Source organism: Lissotriton vulgaris, chromosome 3_2 (genome assembly GCF_964263255.1).
Source record: "Lissotriton vulgaris chromosome 3_2, aLisVul1.2, whole genome shotgun sequence".
NCBI classification, from domain to species: Eukaryota; Metazoa; Chordata; class Amphibia; order Caudata; family Salamandridae; genus Lissotriton; species Lissotriton vulgaris.
The window spans coordinates 688,487-703,511 of record NC_141690.1 but is presented as its reverse complement, the minus strand read 5'-3'; the positions used below and the strand labels follow the sequence as shown (position 1 = coordinate 703,511).

At 44.7% G+C, this 15,025-nt stretch overlaps 1 protein-coding gene across 11 annotated transcripts in view; it reads right to left on the bottom strand.

Moving 5' to 3' along the window:
* APBB2 (amyloid beta precursor protein binding family B member 2) overlaps positions 1-15,025 on the bottom strand; it is a 973,994-nt gene that overhangs the window by 609,198 nt on the left and 349,771 nt on the right. Inside the window, exon 4 of one of the 11 annotated variants that reach the window (XM_086963922.1) lies at positions 6,264-6,332. The exons of the other annotated variants lie outside the window; for them this stretch is intronic. Coding sequence (XP_086820048.1) covers positions 6,264-6,282 — 19 coding nt within the window. The 5' untranslated portion in view covers positions 6,283-6,332. The remainder of the gene's footprint in view (positions 1-6,263; positions 6,333-15,025) is intronic. 11 annotated transcript variants of the gene reach the window in all.

Here is a 15,025-nt window from a genome sequence, read left to right as displayed (position 1 = left end):
TTATGCTATGCTGTGTTTTGTTATGCTATGTTTTGTTATGGTTTGGTTTGTTTTGCTATCCTATGCTTTTTTTTGTAATGCTATGCTCTGTTTAGTTTTGCTATCCTACGCTTTGTTTTGTTATGCTATATTTTGTTGTGTTTTGCTATGCTATGCTTTGTTATGCTATGCTATGTTTTGTTATGCTACGTTTTGTTATGCTATGCTATGTTTTGTTATGCTATGCTAAGCTTTGTTTTGTTATGCTATGCTATGTTGTTTTGTTATGCTGTTTTGTTATGCTAAGTTAGGTTATGTTTTGATATGCTTTGTTATGCTATGTTTTGTTATGTATGCTGTGTTTTGTTATACTATGCTTTGCGTTTTGCTATGTTTTGTTATGCAATGCTTTTGTGTGTTATGCTATGTTTTATCTTATGATATGTTTTGTTGTGTATTGTTATGCTATGTTTTGTTTTGCTATGTTTTGTTGTGTTTTGTTATGCTATGCTACGCTTTGTTGTGTTTTGCTATGCTATTTCTTGTTTTGTTATGCTAGGTTTGGTTTTGCTATCCTATGCTTTGTTTTGCTATGCTATGCTAGGTTTTGTTATGCTATGCTGGTGAGGGTGTGTGAGGGTGGGTGAGGGTGTGTGAGGGTGAGTGAGGGTGTGTGAGGGTTAGGGGGTGTGAGGGTGAGGGAGGGTGAGGGTGTGTGAGGGTGTGTGAGGGTGTGTGAGGGTGAGGGGGTGAGGGTAAGGGTGTGTGAGGGTGAGTGGGTGTGTGAGGGGGTGAGGGTGAGGTTGTGTGAGGGGGTTAGGGTGAGGGGGAGGGTTAGGGGGTGTGAGGGTGAGGGTATGAGGGTGACTGAGGGTGTGTGAGGGTGAGGGGGTGAGGGTAAGGGTGTGTGAGGGGGTGAGGGTGAGTGAGGGGGTGTGAGGGTGAGTGAGGGGGTGTGAGGGTGAGTGAGGGGGTGTGAGGGTGAGTGAGGGGGTGTGAGGGTGAGGTTGTGTGAGGGGGTGAGGGGGAGGGTTAGGGGGTGTGAGGGTGAGGGTATGAGGGTGACTGAGGGTGTGTGAGGGGGTGAGGGTAAGGGTGTGTGAGGGTGAGTGGGTGTGTGAGGGGGTGAGGGTGAGTGAGGGGGTGTGAGGGTGAGTGAGGGGGAGTGAGGGTGAGTGAGGGTGAGTGAGGGAGAGTGAGGGTGAGTGAGGGTGAGTGAGGGTGAGTGAGGGGGTGTGAGGGTGAGTGAGGGGGTGTGAGGGTGAGGGTAAGGGTGTGTGAGGGTGAGAGGGGTGAGGAGGGGTGAGGGGGTGTGAGGGTGAGTGAGGGTGAGAGGGTTGTGAGGGGGTGAGTGAGGGTGTGTGAGGATTAGGGGGTGAGGGTGAGTGAGGGTACGAGTGTGAGGGGGTGGGTGAGGGTGTGAGGGTAGGTGAGGGTGAGGGTGTGAGGGTGAGTGGATGTGAGGGTGTGTGTTGGTGAGGAGGGGTGACCAGAGACAGACAGAGGCCACTGGAGACAATCAGAGAGCAGCCTAGACATGGGAGAGAGAGCGGAGAGAGGGAAGAGAGAGCGGAGAGTGAGAGGGAAGAGAGAGCGGAGAGTGAGAGGGAAGGGAGAGTGAGAGGGAAGAGAGAGCGGAGAGTGAGAGGGAAGAGAGAGCGGAGAGTGAGAGGGAAGAGAGAGTGGAGAGTGAGAGGGGAGAGAGAGGGGAGGAGAGAGTGGAGAGAGAGGGGAGAGAGAGTGGAGAGTGAGAGGGGAGAGAGCAGAGAGTGAGGGGGGAGAGAGGTCTGACACTGAGATGAGAGCAGAGAGTAAGGGGGGAGGTCTGACACACACTGAGACGAGAGTGAGAGAGGTCTGATACTGAGACGAGAGTAAGAGAGGTCTGACACTGAGACGAGAGTGCAGGGACGGTGACAGCAGAGTGCGCTCTGACTCAGAGGTGACTGGCGGGTGAGTGCGCCGGAGGTCGAGTCTCCGGCGATGGTCGGGGTCCGAGATGAGACAGAGGCCGGGACTCAGCAGTGCTGCGCTCTACCTGTTGCCATCTTCATATGAAAATGCCAATAAAGCGATTTAAACTGTAACATCAAATCCAAAGTATTACAAAGAAAGGCTGAGGATGATCACATTTGTTTCCCAAATAAAGGCAGCAAGAATCATTACCAGTCTTATCAGTCTGATTATATAGGTGTGGCAAGACAACATTGGGCTCATGTAGTTATTATGATGCCATGATTAATTACAAAAACACTGACTTTCACTAGCGGTTGATGTGGGGGAGAGAGATCAAAGCAAGCCTCGATCTCGTTTTTTTTCTGGGAGGGAGCATGAGCAGTATTGCTGCTTCATATGAAATGGACTATACAGGAACACGTGACTACTGCTATTATGACTGAGATGAATCTGTATGGCATCTTCTGTCAATGGCCACATTCCTTAACAGTTTAATAGTCCTGAAGGCAAGCCACTGAATCAAAAAACATAATTAGAAAAAGCATCAAAGCAGCTCTTCCAACAGACGGTCCTAGAAAACTATGTGCTGGTAAAAATCACATGGGAAATGTATTTCTAGTAAAACCTACATCACTAAGCAGGGGCAGAAGTGTCAAGTGTTCTTCCTAAGTGAGTGGGGGGGGGGGGAACACAAGCTGCTTCACTGCATGATGGGAGTGAGCAACGTGCGGAGTTCTTAAGTGGCAGGGTCGAAGTTCATTGTTTTAGCAGAAAGTACTGAAACACCACACCCCGTTTCCTTCTTTCTTTTACAATCCTGTAGTCAAAGTGGCGTTTTCAGTAACATGTTTCCCAGAACGACTCATCTGTTAGACTGGATTCTACATAATAAAGGATGAAATGAAACCATGCATATTTAAAAATGTATTCCGTGAGAACACGCATGGCAGGAAACACTACTATTTATGAATTCAGATACAATTCCACTATGACAAACTAAACCTGCTGGCTTTACAGCTCTCTGAGCAGGATTCGCTGGCCAACATGTATCTAAACAGACAGCTCGCAGGTGTGAACAAGCATTTACAATGCAACTTATTCAAAAATTGACATGGTTTCTCGTAACACGGATATGTGGTGGAATGCCTAATGTGGCAGGCACTGACGTGACAGTTGTGGATTCTGCGCTGGATGTACGGAGAGAGAGGGACAGAGAGGAGGAAAGGTGGGAGGGAACACGGCCTGGGGGGAGTTGGCTGGGGAAGGGGAGGAGAAATCCGAGTAAGGCTGTGTGCGGGGAGAGAGAGGAGAGGTGCTGGAGCTGGGGAACAGATGGCTGGGCAGAAATGCGAGTCACAGCCCGGCGGCCGTGAAGTGTGAAGCAGTGGGCGGGGAGGCAGAAGCAAATGGTAAGGGGAGCCTTTGAAGAGCAAGGCAGGGGGATAGAAGCGCGTTCACAAGCACGTGCACTTCTACAAATCCTCATCGTGAAGTCAGCTTTGTGGTTTGACTGCAATAGGTCTCTCTGTGAGACCTAAAAACATAAAAAATTGTTTCTGATGACCATAATATCAAATAATCGTGGAATATGTCAGATAGACAAGTTTCCCACGAGTAGTTGTGGGATCTGATTCTTTCTCCTGGAACGGAGTTTTCAAGTTAACAAAACGCGTTCTACATGTCTTGTGAACTTTCTGCCCAACACAAACGTGAAACTTAGATATTTTTCTCTCCTTGCATGTTTTTTGAATTCCAGTTACTCCCCTTTCGGTGAGTACATAGTGATACATCGTCATCTTCTTGAAACACCACATCACAAATCAAAAACTTTACTAAGTCCATTTTCACTGTATCGCACAGCAACTCGCACGTACCTGTAACACCTAAATGAAACATTTTTGATTAACAAACAAAAAACAATAACTACAAAGTTACAAAACAAAACACAAACAATAGCAAACTATTTATTTTAAAATGTTGTTGTAATATTTACATTCCTTCACACTTTGTCATATAAGTCAACGAAAAAAATTATACAAATTGTGCATATCTGACATATTCCTCGATTATTTGATATTATGGTCATCAGAAACAATTTTTGATGGTATTTTTGACTTTCCCCATCCCTAAAAACATATAAAATGATACCACACATGGGCATATAAACAGTTATCCCCTATAGCTCAAATAATGGGCGGCCATTTTGAAAAATTCGCCATATTGGATTAACGAGTCATGATAGAGTGGTAGACTTTTCACCATCATTTTCTACGGAAAATTTTCAATAAGAATCCACTCACAGAAATTGTATTGCAATTAGTTCTAGGTTAGCCCATTTTTTGAACTAATTGGACTAGAAAATTAGTCTGGGGTGCCCTCTCCCCAAATAAATAACCCCATTTCTGTATGGTTCACATGTGCTCTACAAGTACTATTGGTATAGCATGTATATAATGGGTGCTGGAGACCAACGTACTTTACAACCTGTGTGGGTCAACTATGGACAACTAAGTGTTTAAGTAATGATAGAGCTTTAAATTGTTAACCTGTTATTGCTGGCCTAATCATCTAGGACTAGTGCCTATGACAATGGGGTCAGTGAAAAGCGCCAGAAATGGTTTAAAATATGGGCAAAGTGGAAAATTGCCCAGGAACACCTGTTTTCAAGAGGCCCCATGGCAAAGTGTTTTTTCTCTATAGCTCATCTCCGCCTATTTCTCTACTTCATCCTCTCTCTTTCTCTCTGTCTACCTTCACCTCTAACTCTCGCTCTCTATGCTAAGTGTTATCTTAAGGATTTTTGTGACCTGGAAAATACATTTTTCAGTGGAGCCCGGGTTTGAACGCCTAACGTATAATTCAATATTGTTTGGCATCATGCAGCCTTGAAATAGTAGAGAATGAATAATGAAATACGAAGTTGTTCGAAACAGGAGGCCACAAAATATGCCTTGTCTGGGGCACCAAAAATCCTTAAGATGACATTGGAAAAACCTGGAGTTGAGTTTGACCAACAAAGTTCTTGCTTTTTTTATGCCCAGGTGTTAAAGGTTTGGGTTGCAGGTAGAAAACGTAAAATTCTGCATAAAGTGTTACCTTACCCCCACAACGCAGAGTACTGGGGGCCTGTGTATTACCACACTTGCACTGTTGTGATGTTGTAATGACATATTTGGTGCAACCTGCATAAACTCCAAGATTCCAGAATCTCGGGTCAGGCTGCTGTGTGGCCTCCGCGCATCTGATCCCGTCTCTGCAGTCATTTCGGTAAAGCAATAGGTGCAGTTTAAGCCGATATGGATTGAGCCACATAGCCTAATATCATCTCCACGTATGTTTGAGGAAGATCTATTAGATCGTCAGTAGTTTGAACCAAAAAATGATGAAGCCCACCTGCAGAACATGATGAGGTACTCCTCACTCTCTTATACCTCACAGATACTGATAGACTGTGTGCTGACGGGAGCCCCATGCCTGCAGGGCTGGGGTTTGCATTATGCCCCTGAAGATTGGAAGATCAATGTCTACTCAGAGTTATTTGTTTTCAAGAGGCCTAGTGCTGCAAAGATCTTTCATAGTTTTGATATCCCAGCTCGTATTCACTTCCTTTGGATCACCACCCGCTTTCACATTTTGGACAATTTTGTAAGAGTTTCAATGCTTCTCTTTTCAGCGGATTTTCATTTTTCGTTAATCAGTCAGCTTTTTAATCCTACGAGCATACCTGTGCTTAAAAATAAAGAAAGAAATGACATGTGACTTATGCAGTAGTCCACTAAGCAACATAAGGACTACAAAAGGATACAGAGGCAACTGGAAAAAAGGTCTTACACCTGGCAAAAGCGTTCACTGTTGAAGAAACATCCTGCCTAATTTGACACACTGTAGAGAATAAGGAAAAACACACAAGTGGATATTCTGGAATTTTTAAACCATTTCTATGTTGTGCATAAAGCTTCTCCATCAATTCCTCAGTGTAGCACACCCCATTAGCACAGAGAAAAGATGAATAAGGGGAGTTGGAACATAGAGGTTCTGGAAGACAGGAATTCATTAATTGCATATCAGCTGCTTGAAGGCATACAAATATAATTCACACAGTGGTATGATAAATACTTGTGAGTCTGCAGAATAAGTATGAAGCTTCAATAGTCGCAAACATACACAATAAGGATTCTACTTACAGGTGAGCATGTGTAACTTTCCTTTAATGCAGGTAAATGAGAGAAATGTGTCTTTCAAACGCTTACAAAATAATGATGGGACTTGACGTACAATGTGGTACAATGTTTTTTTGTGTTACTGAAATATGTCAATGCGAATCTGACCTTGAAGTACTTCTGACATGGATCACGAGGCGTCGGCAATGAAGCAGGGAAAAGGTTAGAATTTGAAATCTGAAAAAAGGGATCATTTCATAAATTAAAACAAAGAATAACAAGTTTTGGCATAGGTTACAAATAATAATTGCACAACATAAAGGTAGCTTAAAGAAAGGAAATAAAAAGGAACAATGGTGCAAAAGAGGGAAAATGATAATGGATCATGCATCGTGGCAGTGAGCAGATTGGATGCAATTATGGAAATTGTTGCAGCAGTGGTTTTGAGGGAAAGGAAGAGGCACCATGTGCTTTTGCCAGAAAACACACTGGATAGCAAGCCGGATATAAAATAATTCACCTGATTTCCTAAAACTCAATACAAGAGTAGATCTCTATAGTAAAGTTCCAATATATATTTTTGTAAACTTTGCAACTAAGTCTAAAACTTATGTGAGCCTTCACAGTCACCATGACAACGTTCAAAACCTGATGCATTCACTTCACCGCTCAGTGGAGTCTAAAATGCGTAATATCACAACTTCCACGATCACATCACACTTCTCAACTACAGCCTCTTGCCTTTTGACTTGCAGGACGCTGAACAATCTATTCAGCTATTTCTAGCGGTCAATAAAGCCTCCTGTAGATCTAGGACTAAACTCCCCTCTTGATTCATAGACAGCGACCAGTGGTTCAGACCCACCCCTTTCCAACTTTAACAAGTGACAATGGTGTTAACTAGTGCTAAAGACGCGCTTTTTGACTTCAAATCAGCAGAGAAGTACCACACAACCGTACAAATTATTTTGTGTTTAACATCCTCAGCAAGAAAGATACTTATCCAGGGCCGTGGCCTGACACAGATGGTATAACATGCAGGTCGATCGACTCCCAGCAGGCTCCCACCATCCAACAACGTCTTCCAGGCAGAAACTAGTGTCCAGCTCTACATGGATTAATAGGTGGAGCTAGCATGACTAAGCTGATGCAGGAGACTCAATTCTGGCTCTCCACCCAGAGCGGTTATTGGCCTTTGTAGCCAAGCACGGCTCTGGGCGAGAGAGCCAATTCAAGGTGGCAGCTACCATGAACTGGTGAGCAGCCAATAATCAGAGCTTCTATGGGCATCTTGAGAACGGTAACTAGCGAAGAAATTAACATTACAGGTGTCCGGAACCCTCCCTCATGTCCTGTGAGGTAATCGGGGGTAAGCATATCGAGCTGGTGAGCAGATTTGCTCTATTATAGTGACAAGGACTGGTAGAACAAACAAGGTAAGATGGTGGCTACTATGAAGTCAGAACTGTGAATACTGTGCCCAGCAGGAGCTTGGATGCGTTTCCTACAGTTGCTTGTGCTCTAGGTCCCCCTGGTCTGCATACCTGTCGTACCAGATGGAAGTTCTGTGCATAGTGGGTTGGCTGCTTACGGCTGAGAGAAGCAGAAAACGTGCAGGGGAGTAAAAAGATTACCATGAGATTCCTCCCCTCCTGTGAAGGTGAAGCGTGAGGCCTTGAAAAAGAGGCTACAGAATCAATAGCTCTACCTGTATTGAGAGAGGTAGAGAGAGAGGATATCACGTAACATATGTACCACACTGTGCCCGGCCAGGAAGAGGGAACCTGAGACTGAGGGATAGTCGTCCCTCTGCAGCTAGTACAAAACTGGAAGGGAGAAGCGTCAGATGGTGTAATAGGGCCTAGATTGGGCTGTTTCCTCTACTGGTGAAAACTCAGACCTCAGCACAGCAATTTGGAGTCCTGCAAATGGACAGTAGATATAGGTGTATGTATGTATGTATTGGCATTTATATAGCGCACTACTTACCCGTAGGGTCCCAAGGCGCTTCGACCGCTGCGAAACCCTTCCTGGCTTCCCTGAGAGATGGTCCCTTAATGGGTATCTCCAGGGTGAGACCAGGCATCCCCGGCGGTCTGGTGGGGCCGTTAGTGAAGATGAGGCAAGCTAATGCCCAGAGTTGCCGAGTGTGATCGCTGATCAGAGTGGGCACTGAGGCGAGAGAATTATCGAGTCCGCTGACCCTAGTCCAGAAACCTGCCGCGCCGGGAATCGAACCCTGGTCCCGGGCCGTCCTCTGCTCTCGGGTCTGCCGCCTCTAACCAGTGAGCCACACTACTTCGCTACTGGCATGGTGAGGATATTTGGACTTGAGGCAGGGGATGGTTTACCGAACTGCTTGCTAAGACCCGATAACTTGCCCATTATAATTTAGCCGACTGTCACAGGTATGCATGTTTTTGCTCACATTTTTTTGACAAAAGGCTTAAAGACTCTTTAGTTAGGTGGTGCAATTTACACAGTGATGGGGAAACACAACAAATGGAAAGCAATGGAGGTGCATAATATACAACAGAAGTAAATGGCTGCAAAGGTGCCTTCACCATCTACCACCTCAGACAGGGAAGAAAATCAGTGGGACAAATTGGACTCCACCTTCACCCTCATAAAAGCCACAGAAGAACTCTTGAACATTAAATCGACACTATCTGGTGGATGATGGACTACTGCAAGATGATCAATGCAGGATGGCAGAGCAGATTAGTAAAACTTAACAGGAGGAGTCCAATATCAAAATTGTCACAGAGGACCTGCAGAGGCAACTGAAAGAAATTAGTATTATTCCTGGGATACAAGACTGAAGACACAGAATGGCACACCCGAAAGAAAAACATCAGGATAATGGGCCTCCCAGAATGAACTGGAAATGTAGGATTACCAGTTTAAAGTACCTGATTGAGGCAAGTGATGGCCCTGAGGGACTCTCGTCCCTTTTCGCACTAGAGCGAGCTGACAAGAACCTGGCAAAACCCCTTCCGTCTAGACTTCTCCACTACAGAGACCAAGAATACATATTGCAACAAGCACCATACCAAGGTGAGGTTACTGTCGAAAATCTCAATGTGATGATATTCCAGGGCTTCACGGATACTGTACAACAACACAGAGCATCCTTAATGGCGGTTCAGAGACAACTGCGAAATAAGGGGTAAAATATGCTATGCTGCTTCTGGCAAAACTGAAAACGATAACTGACAGGAGACAAGTTCTTAACAGACCCTGAGTTTTGGGAGTGGATGGAGAGTCAATTAAATGGGGACAAAGACAGAATGAGCTGACTAGGGCACCAGTCAACGCAGGGAGGAAGGAGGAACATCCCTGGAGTGTGACACGGTTGTCCTTTGAGAGATCAAATCCTTAAAGGAAGAGAACATGGAGTTGCTGCTGCCATACTCTGGAGTGAATCCCCAATTGGAGGTTTACTTGGTGAAGCCCAAGCATTCAGAACGGATACTAGCCATGGGACGGTTTATAGTGCCCTGGACTCTGAAAGAAAAATGGGCAGGTCCAGATTCACGCCAAGATCATCAGATTATATTCTTTAGTAGGTGTCCACAGTATATATGATCTTAGCCTGCTGCTGTAGGTCTCTCTTCACTTTACACTCCAAAAGCAGAAAGGATCAGAGTTGAAGGGGGTTGGCTGTGGTACATAAAATAAATATAAATCAGTTGGGTGGTTTAGCTCATTAGTAAACTAATATTTGGCACATCTGAACAATATTACAAAATGTTATACACAAAAAGGTGGACCAACTGGGTGGAGTGCTAGATGTTTTTTGGGGTGAGGTTCTATTATCAACATTGTCGCAGGAGGAAGCAGAGTCATCGGTGGAGAAAACATTGCAACAGAACTAATAGCAGCACTGAAAGGGATGGCAAACTGGAGAGTCACTGGGTCAGATTGCCTACCAGTAGAATTTTACTTCACCGTACTTCTAACAGCCCCAAAGCTAGTGGAAGTGTATCAAAGAGACAGATCTGTGCGCCCCTCCCCCACCCTCTCAGCCTACTGGAGCAGCATTAGTGATTCCATTATTCAAGCCAAGCATATGTGTCTGCATGAAGGCCATTATCAAATCTTAATGTAGATTATAAAATCTTAAATAAACTACTTGCTGTGAGGTTGTTACCTTATATGTATGTATTTATGTGTCTTGTAAAGCGCACTGCTGCCCTGAGGCGTCGTGGCGCTGTAGACCGCTGGGGAACCAGTCCTGGCTATCCCTGTGAGATGGTCCCTACTGGGTTTTTCCAAAGTGAAACCAGGCATCCCTGGCGAATGTGGGGGGCAGTTGTAGAGATGAGGCAAGCTAATGCCCAGAGTTGCAGAGTGTGATCCCTGGTTAGAGTAGGCACTGAGGCGAGAATTATCGAGTCCGCTGACCCTGGTCCACGTCCCTGCCGCGTCGGGAATTGAACCCTGGTCCCGGGCCGTTCTCGGCATCCGGGTCTGCCGCCTCTAACCAGTGAGCCACACCACTCCACTCTATATGCAGGGTATTATACATCCTGATCAGAATGGGTTATCCCAGGAAGAAATACAGCAATCGAAATACTAGACTACCCCTCAGACACGAACATCGATGCCTTAATTGTAACAATAGATGTTGAAAAAGCGTTCAACACCCTGGAATAGCTATATCTATATGCTTTTCTAGATAAAAAGGGGTTGGGACAGGGATTTGGTGAATGGGCAAGACTCCTTTATACCACACCCGGTGCATGTGTGAAAACTAGTTGAGTCATTTCCGATTCATATATGGTAGAAAGTGGGAGGCGGCAGAGTGCCCATTTTTCCCCCTGCTTTTTGACATAGTGTTAGAACCACTAGCGTGTAAGGTGAGACAGGAGAATATTTATTATGGATTAATAACTCAAGACATGCCAAACTACATATCGTAATATGCAAATGGTATGGTATTATTCCTTAAGGATAAGCAGCCAGATCCATGAAAGACCATTCATGCCTTGAACACATATGGACACCCGACGTCAATAGGGTGTTACGGATAAAATATATATATATATATATATATCCTGTAACACCCTATTGACGTTGGTCCTGACGTATACCCACTGAAGATATAGATATCTTCAGAGGGTAACTAGGTGACTGCCAACACAGACAGGCCGTGTTACTGGAGCAAGATGGACCACCCAACTCACGCTAGTACCAACAGAAGAAATTCGGAAATAAAGGGCCTCATAAAAGTGAAAATATTACTGATGGACCAGATGTTTGAAATACAACAAGAACAATAGTCCCCTAGGCAGCCTATACACTGAACATCCCATCCCATTACCTGCCTGCTTGCCCTGTCCTACAAAGGCATTTGGGTAAACTTGTGTACAGAGGTAGATCATGGGTTGACAGAATTAGAGCTCTATTTAGGTAAAGGGCACTCCGGGAGTATGAAGAGTTGATTAATGATTCGGATTTGCCTGTGGGGCATTTTCTATTGTATAGTTCTGTAAATAGCAGCACTGAAAGACATATGGAGGGACGAGTGAACTTCCTGTGCACCTGGGGCCCCATACAATATATGCCACCTCGGGCAGTTGTAGGGCCATAACTCTTATATCACATGCTGATGAACCACATTAATGTGTACTTGGATGCACTTAGGGATAATTGGGCGGCAGACCTGTAAATACCAATTAAGGAATAAGACTATGTGCAAGATTGGAGAATGCCCCCAAAATCTCTAGCGATGCATGCTGGAAACTGAGTCATATTTACAATTTTCATGGGGCCTACCATATCCAGAGCAGAATTAATAAATGCTTTCTAGGCGCATTAGCTAAACGCCCTAGATGTGGGGAAATAGGCACACTTATCAAATGCAGGGACATTGGTCGGAGATTATTAATCTTATTAATGAGGTAACTGATCGAAACATAACCTCTCCTGAGATGTGTCTATTGGGTATATAACCCCGCACTAGAAAGTGTAAACTCAAAACTAAATTTATAGGTTAGAGACAAGATGCTGAAATGGAATACAGCAGTGAAGTCTATATATGAAGGCTGGAAAAGGGATTTACTTAGGTTGGCCAGGAGCAGAGGTATCTTGCTTTTTTAGCGAGGCCAAAAGGGGACAGGGTAAATTGAGGTTGCAAGAGCTTGGGACAGAATACTTTCAAAGTGGGAGATGACAGTGGCCCAGTAAGAGCTACATAGCCCCAGAATCCCCCTACACTTGGTTTATGGTTTCTTTAGAGTCATTAGTTTAGTTAAGGCTGTGTCGGGTGGGTTCCTATTAACTTTGAAGGGTCCCTGGCTCCTTCCCTTCTCCTCATATTTTTTTATACTGGCTGCTAAGAATATACTTTTCATTTGGGAGCATCTTTAAGGTAGATAGGTAAATAGATGTGGAACTGAAGAAACATAAAAATGCCTAAGCAAGAGAATATCTGTGTGTTCTAACAAATGTTATAAATGAAAATTACTTAGTAAACCTATTAAAGAAATTAAGCTTAGTTTGGGACATTAGGCCAAGTAGGGTAGATCACCACTGATTGGTAGTATGAGAAACAAAGTTGAAACAATTGTGATGTAATTTTCTTCTGTAAACCCCTGCCGGAAAGTTGTTTTTTGGGGTAAAAAAATTATAGAAACTAAAAACACAGATTAACTCACTAAAACTCCTCCACTACCAATAAAACCGATTTAAACTATGAATACAGATTTAAACCATAAAACTTCCCCACTTAGCCAAATCCATATTTGGATGAAGGGATGGATTTGAAATTGGCACGGGGTCCATTCTGGATGATGTAGAAACCACAGGGAACCACAGTTTATTTACTTCTCTTGTATTTCTGAGCCTGACAAATGTGTCAGGCACATTAACCAGACGAGTTCAAAGTCATGGCAGGCATTTCAGTACTAGTAGGTTAAATCATTTTAGCAGAACATCTCCTACTGCATTAAAAGACTCCCCACACCCCCACCCCCCATTCCTTGCTCAAGCATATACTTCTCCAACCTCACCACAATCGCATCCATTTCTAGAGGCATTTTATAATTTTATATGCATGCCGTTATTCAGAAAACTCACGACTTGTCACCATTTCGAATCCAAATTCTTGCTCTCTAAATTCCAATTTTGTTAGAGGGATGACAACTGGGTAGAACATCTTGAAGCTGCGATTTTTGAAAACTCGTCATTGACAGAAACTGCCTTTTAAAAACATGCAATTTTCTTTCACTTCTCTTGATTCAGTGCATGAATCTTCTAGAACTCAGTCCTAACAGCCACACATGATCATCCACTAGGCCCTTCAATTTTCGAGCCATGTATCTATTACAATCCACACATTCTGTATTGTGTTTTTCTGCTTAGTGTGAGTATGATACATATATGAAATGCATACGTGGCGCAGACACTACGCTCTCATCTTGAAAAGTCCCAATTTTAAAATCTGCTCAAAGTTGGTTTTCTCCCCGCGCACTGTACCAAATCAGTATTTTTTTCTGTGCTTGATGACACATGCAGCAATGGTGTTAAAGGTTTGACAGATCCGCTCTGGTCTTGTTGGACAATCAGCAGCCTTCTATATGGTTGATCACAGGTTATTGATGAATAGTGTGGATGCTGCGGCTTAAGTGGTGTTGCCCTTGAGTGGGTTAGATCTTATTTGAACAAGCGCACCTAATCTGTCCATCTGGTTCTCTTTAACACCTTGACTGCTAACGGTTTTCCCGCTGTGTGCTGGGATTTCGAAAATCCAGAGTAACATGACGAGCTCAGGTCGTCATCAGCATCAAAGGGGTTAAGATCATAGTATTACAGGTGGAAAGTTGGGTTCCCCAGGACTCCTCCCTATCACCCCATGCATTCAATCTTTATAGTAGACCAGTGCTTCCAAACTGTGGGCCGCGACCCAATGGTGAGTCGTGAGCTGTTTTTTGGTGGGTCATGAAAGCCAAAGCAAAAGATAAAGATGCCTTGAATTTCTGTATTTATCTGGTCTCATTTGATGGGCACAATAGACAGAGGTAAAATGTCAGGTTATTTCTTCTGAGAAATTGCTGCTTTTTAGGTCGAGCTGGACTAGCATCCGTAGGATGCTCCAGTCCAGTTCGAGAACTATAGTGATCGACTTCAGGGGGATTAGGACAAGAGGGTGCCACGCGCTTTAGCCTGTGGATTTGACCTTGTGCACGCGCACGTCGGCTCCGTCCACATTCACTGTGCACATCACCACACATACACACATGCATGCGCATACACACAGACAGACACTCACTCGCTCACACACACACACACTCTTCTCCCCCCCCATTCACCACACACGCATACACACAGACTCCAAGACACATACACACACGCACGCTCACACACACACATACAGAGCCCCCCGCCGCCCCACGCACACACACACATGCCCCCCGCCCTCGCAGCTCAGCAAAGGCCCCCACTCACCGGTACTCGTCTCCAGGCGAGGGCTCGTTGCAGGCGGCGGTCTCATCCTTCTGTGCGTGCGAGGCTCTCACCTCACGGGAGCCCGCCCGGGCTTCCGGTGTGTCTTCACGTCCCGCCCCCCGGCCTGCCTGACTTCCGCCCGGGATATAATAACAACTACGTTTGAAGGAGAGCGCTTTAATGATTCATCCACTGCTCCGTAGGCGTAGATGTGTTTTATTTATTTTCAAGATGATGACTCGTTTAAATCGGCGTGCACCTACTTTGCATTGACTTCTCAACGTGACGTTTTAAAGCTTTGTTGGGAAGTGAAACTAAATCCCTGCCACGCTTCTGGTACCTTTCCGTGTGATTATTGCTCCCCGCCGCAGTTCTGGTAGTGTTTTCGATGTACTCTGAAATGGCTTGCAAGCGTTCTTTTTACCAGGGATGTTCAGCACCGATTTTTCCTGGTTCTAGTCCATACCGACCGCACAGGC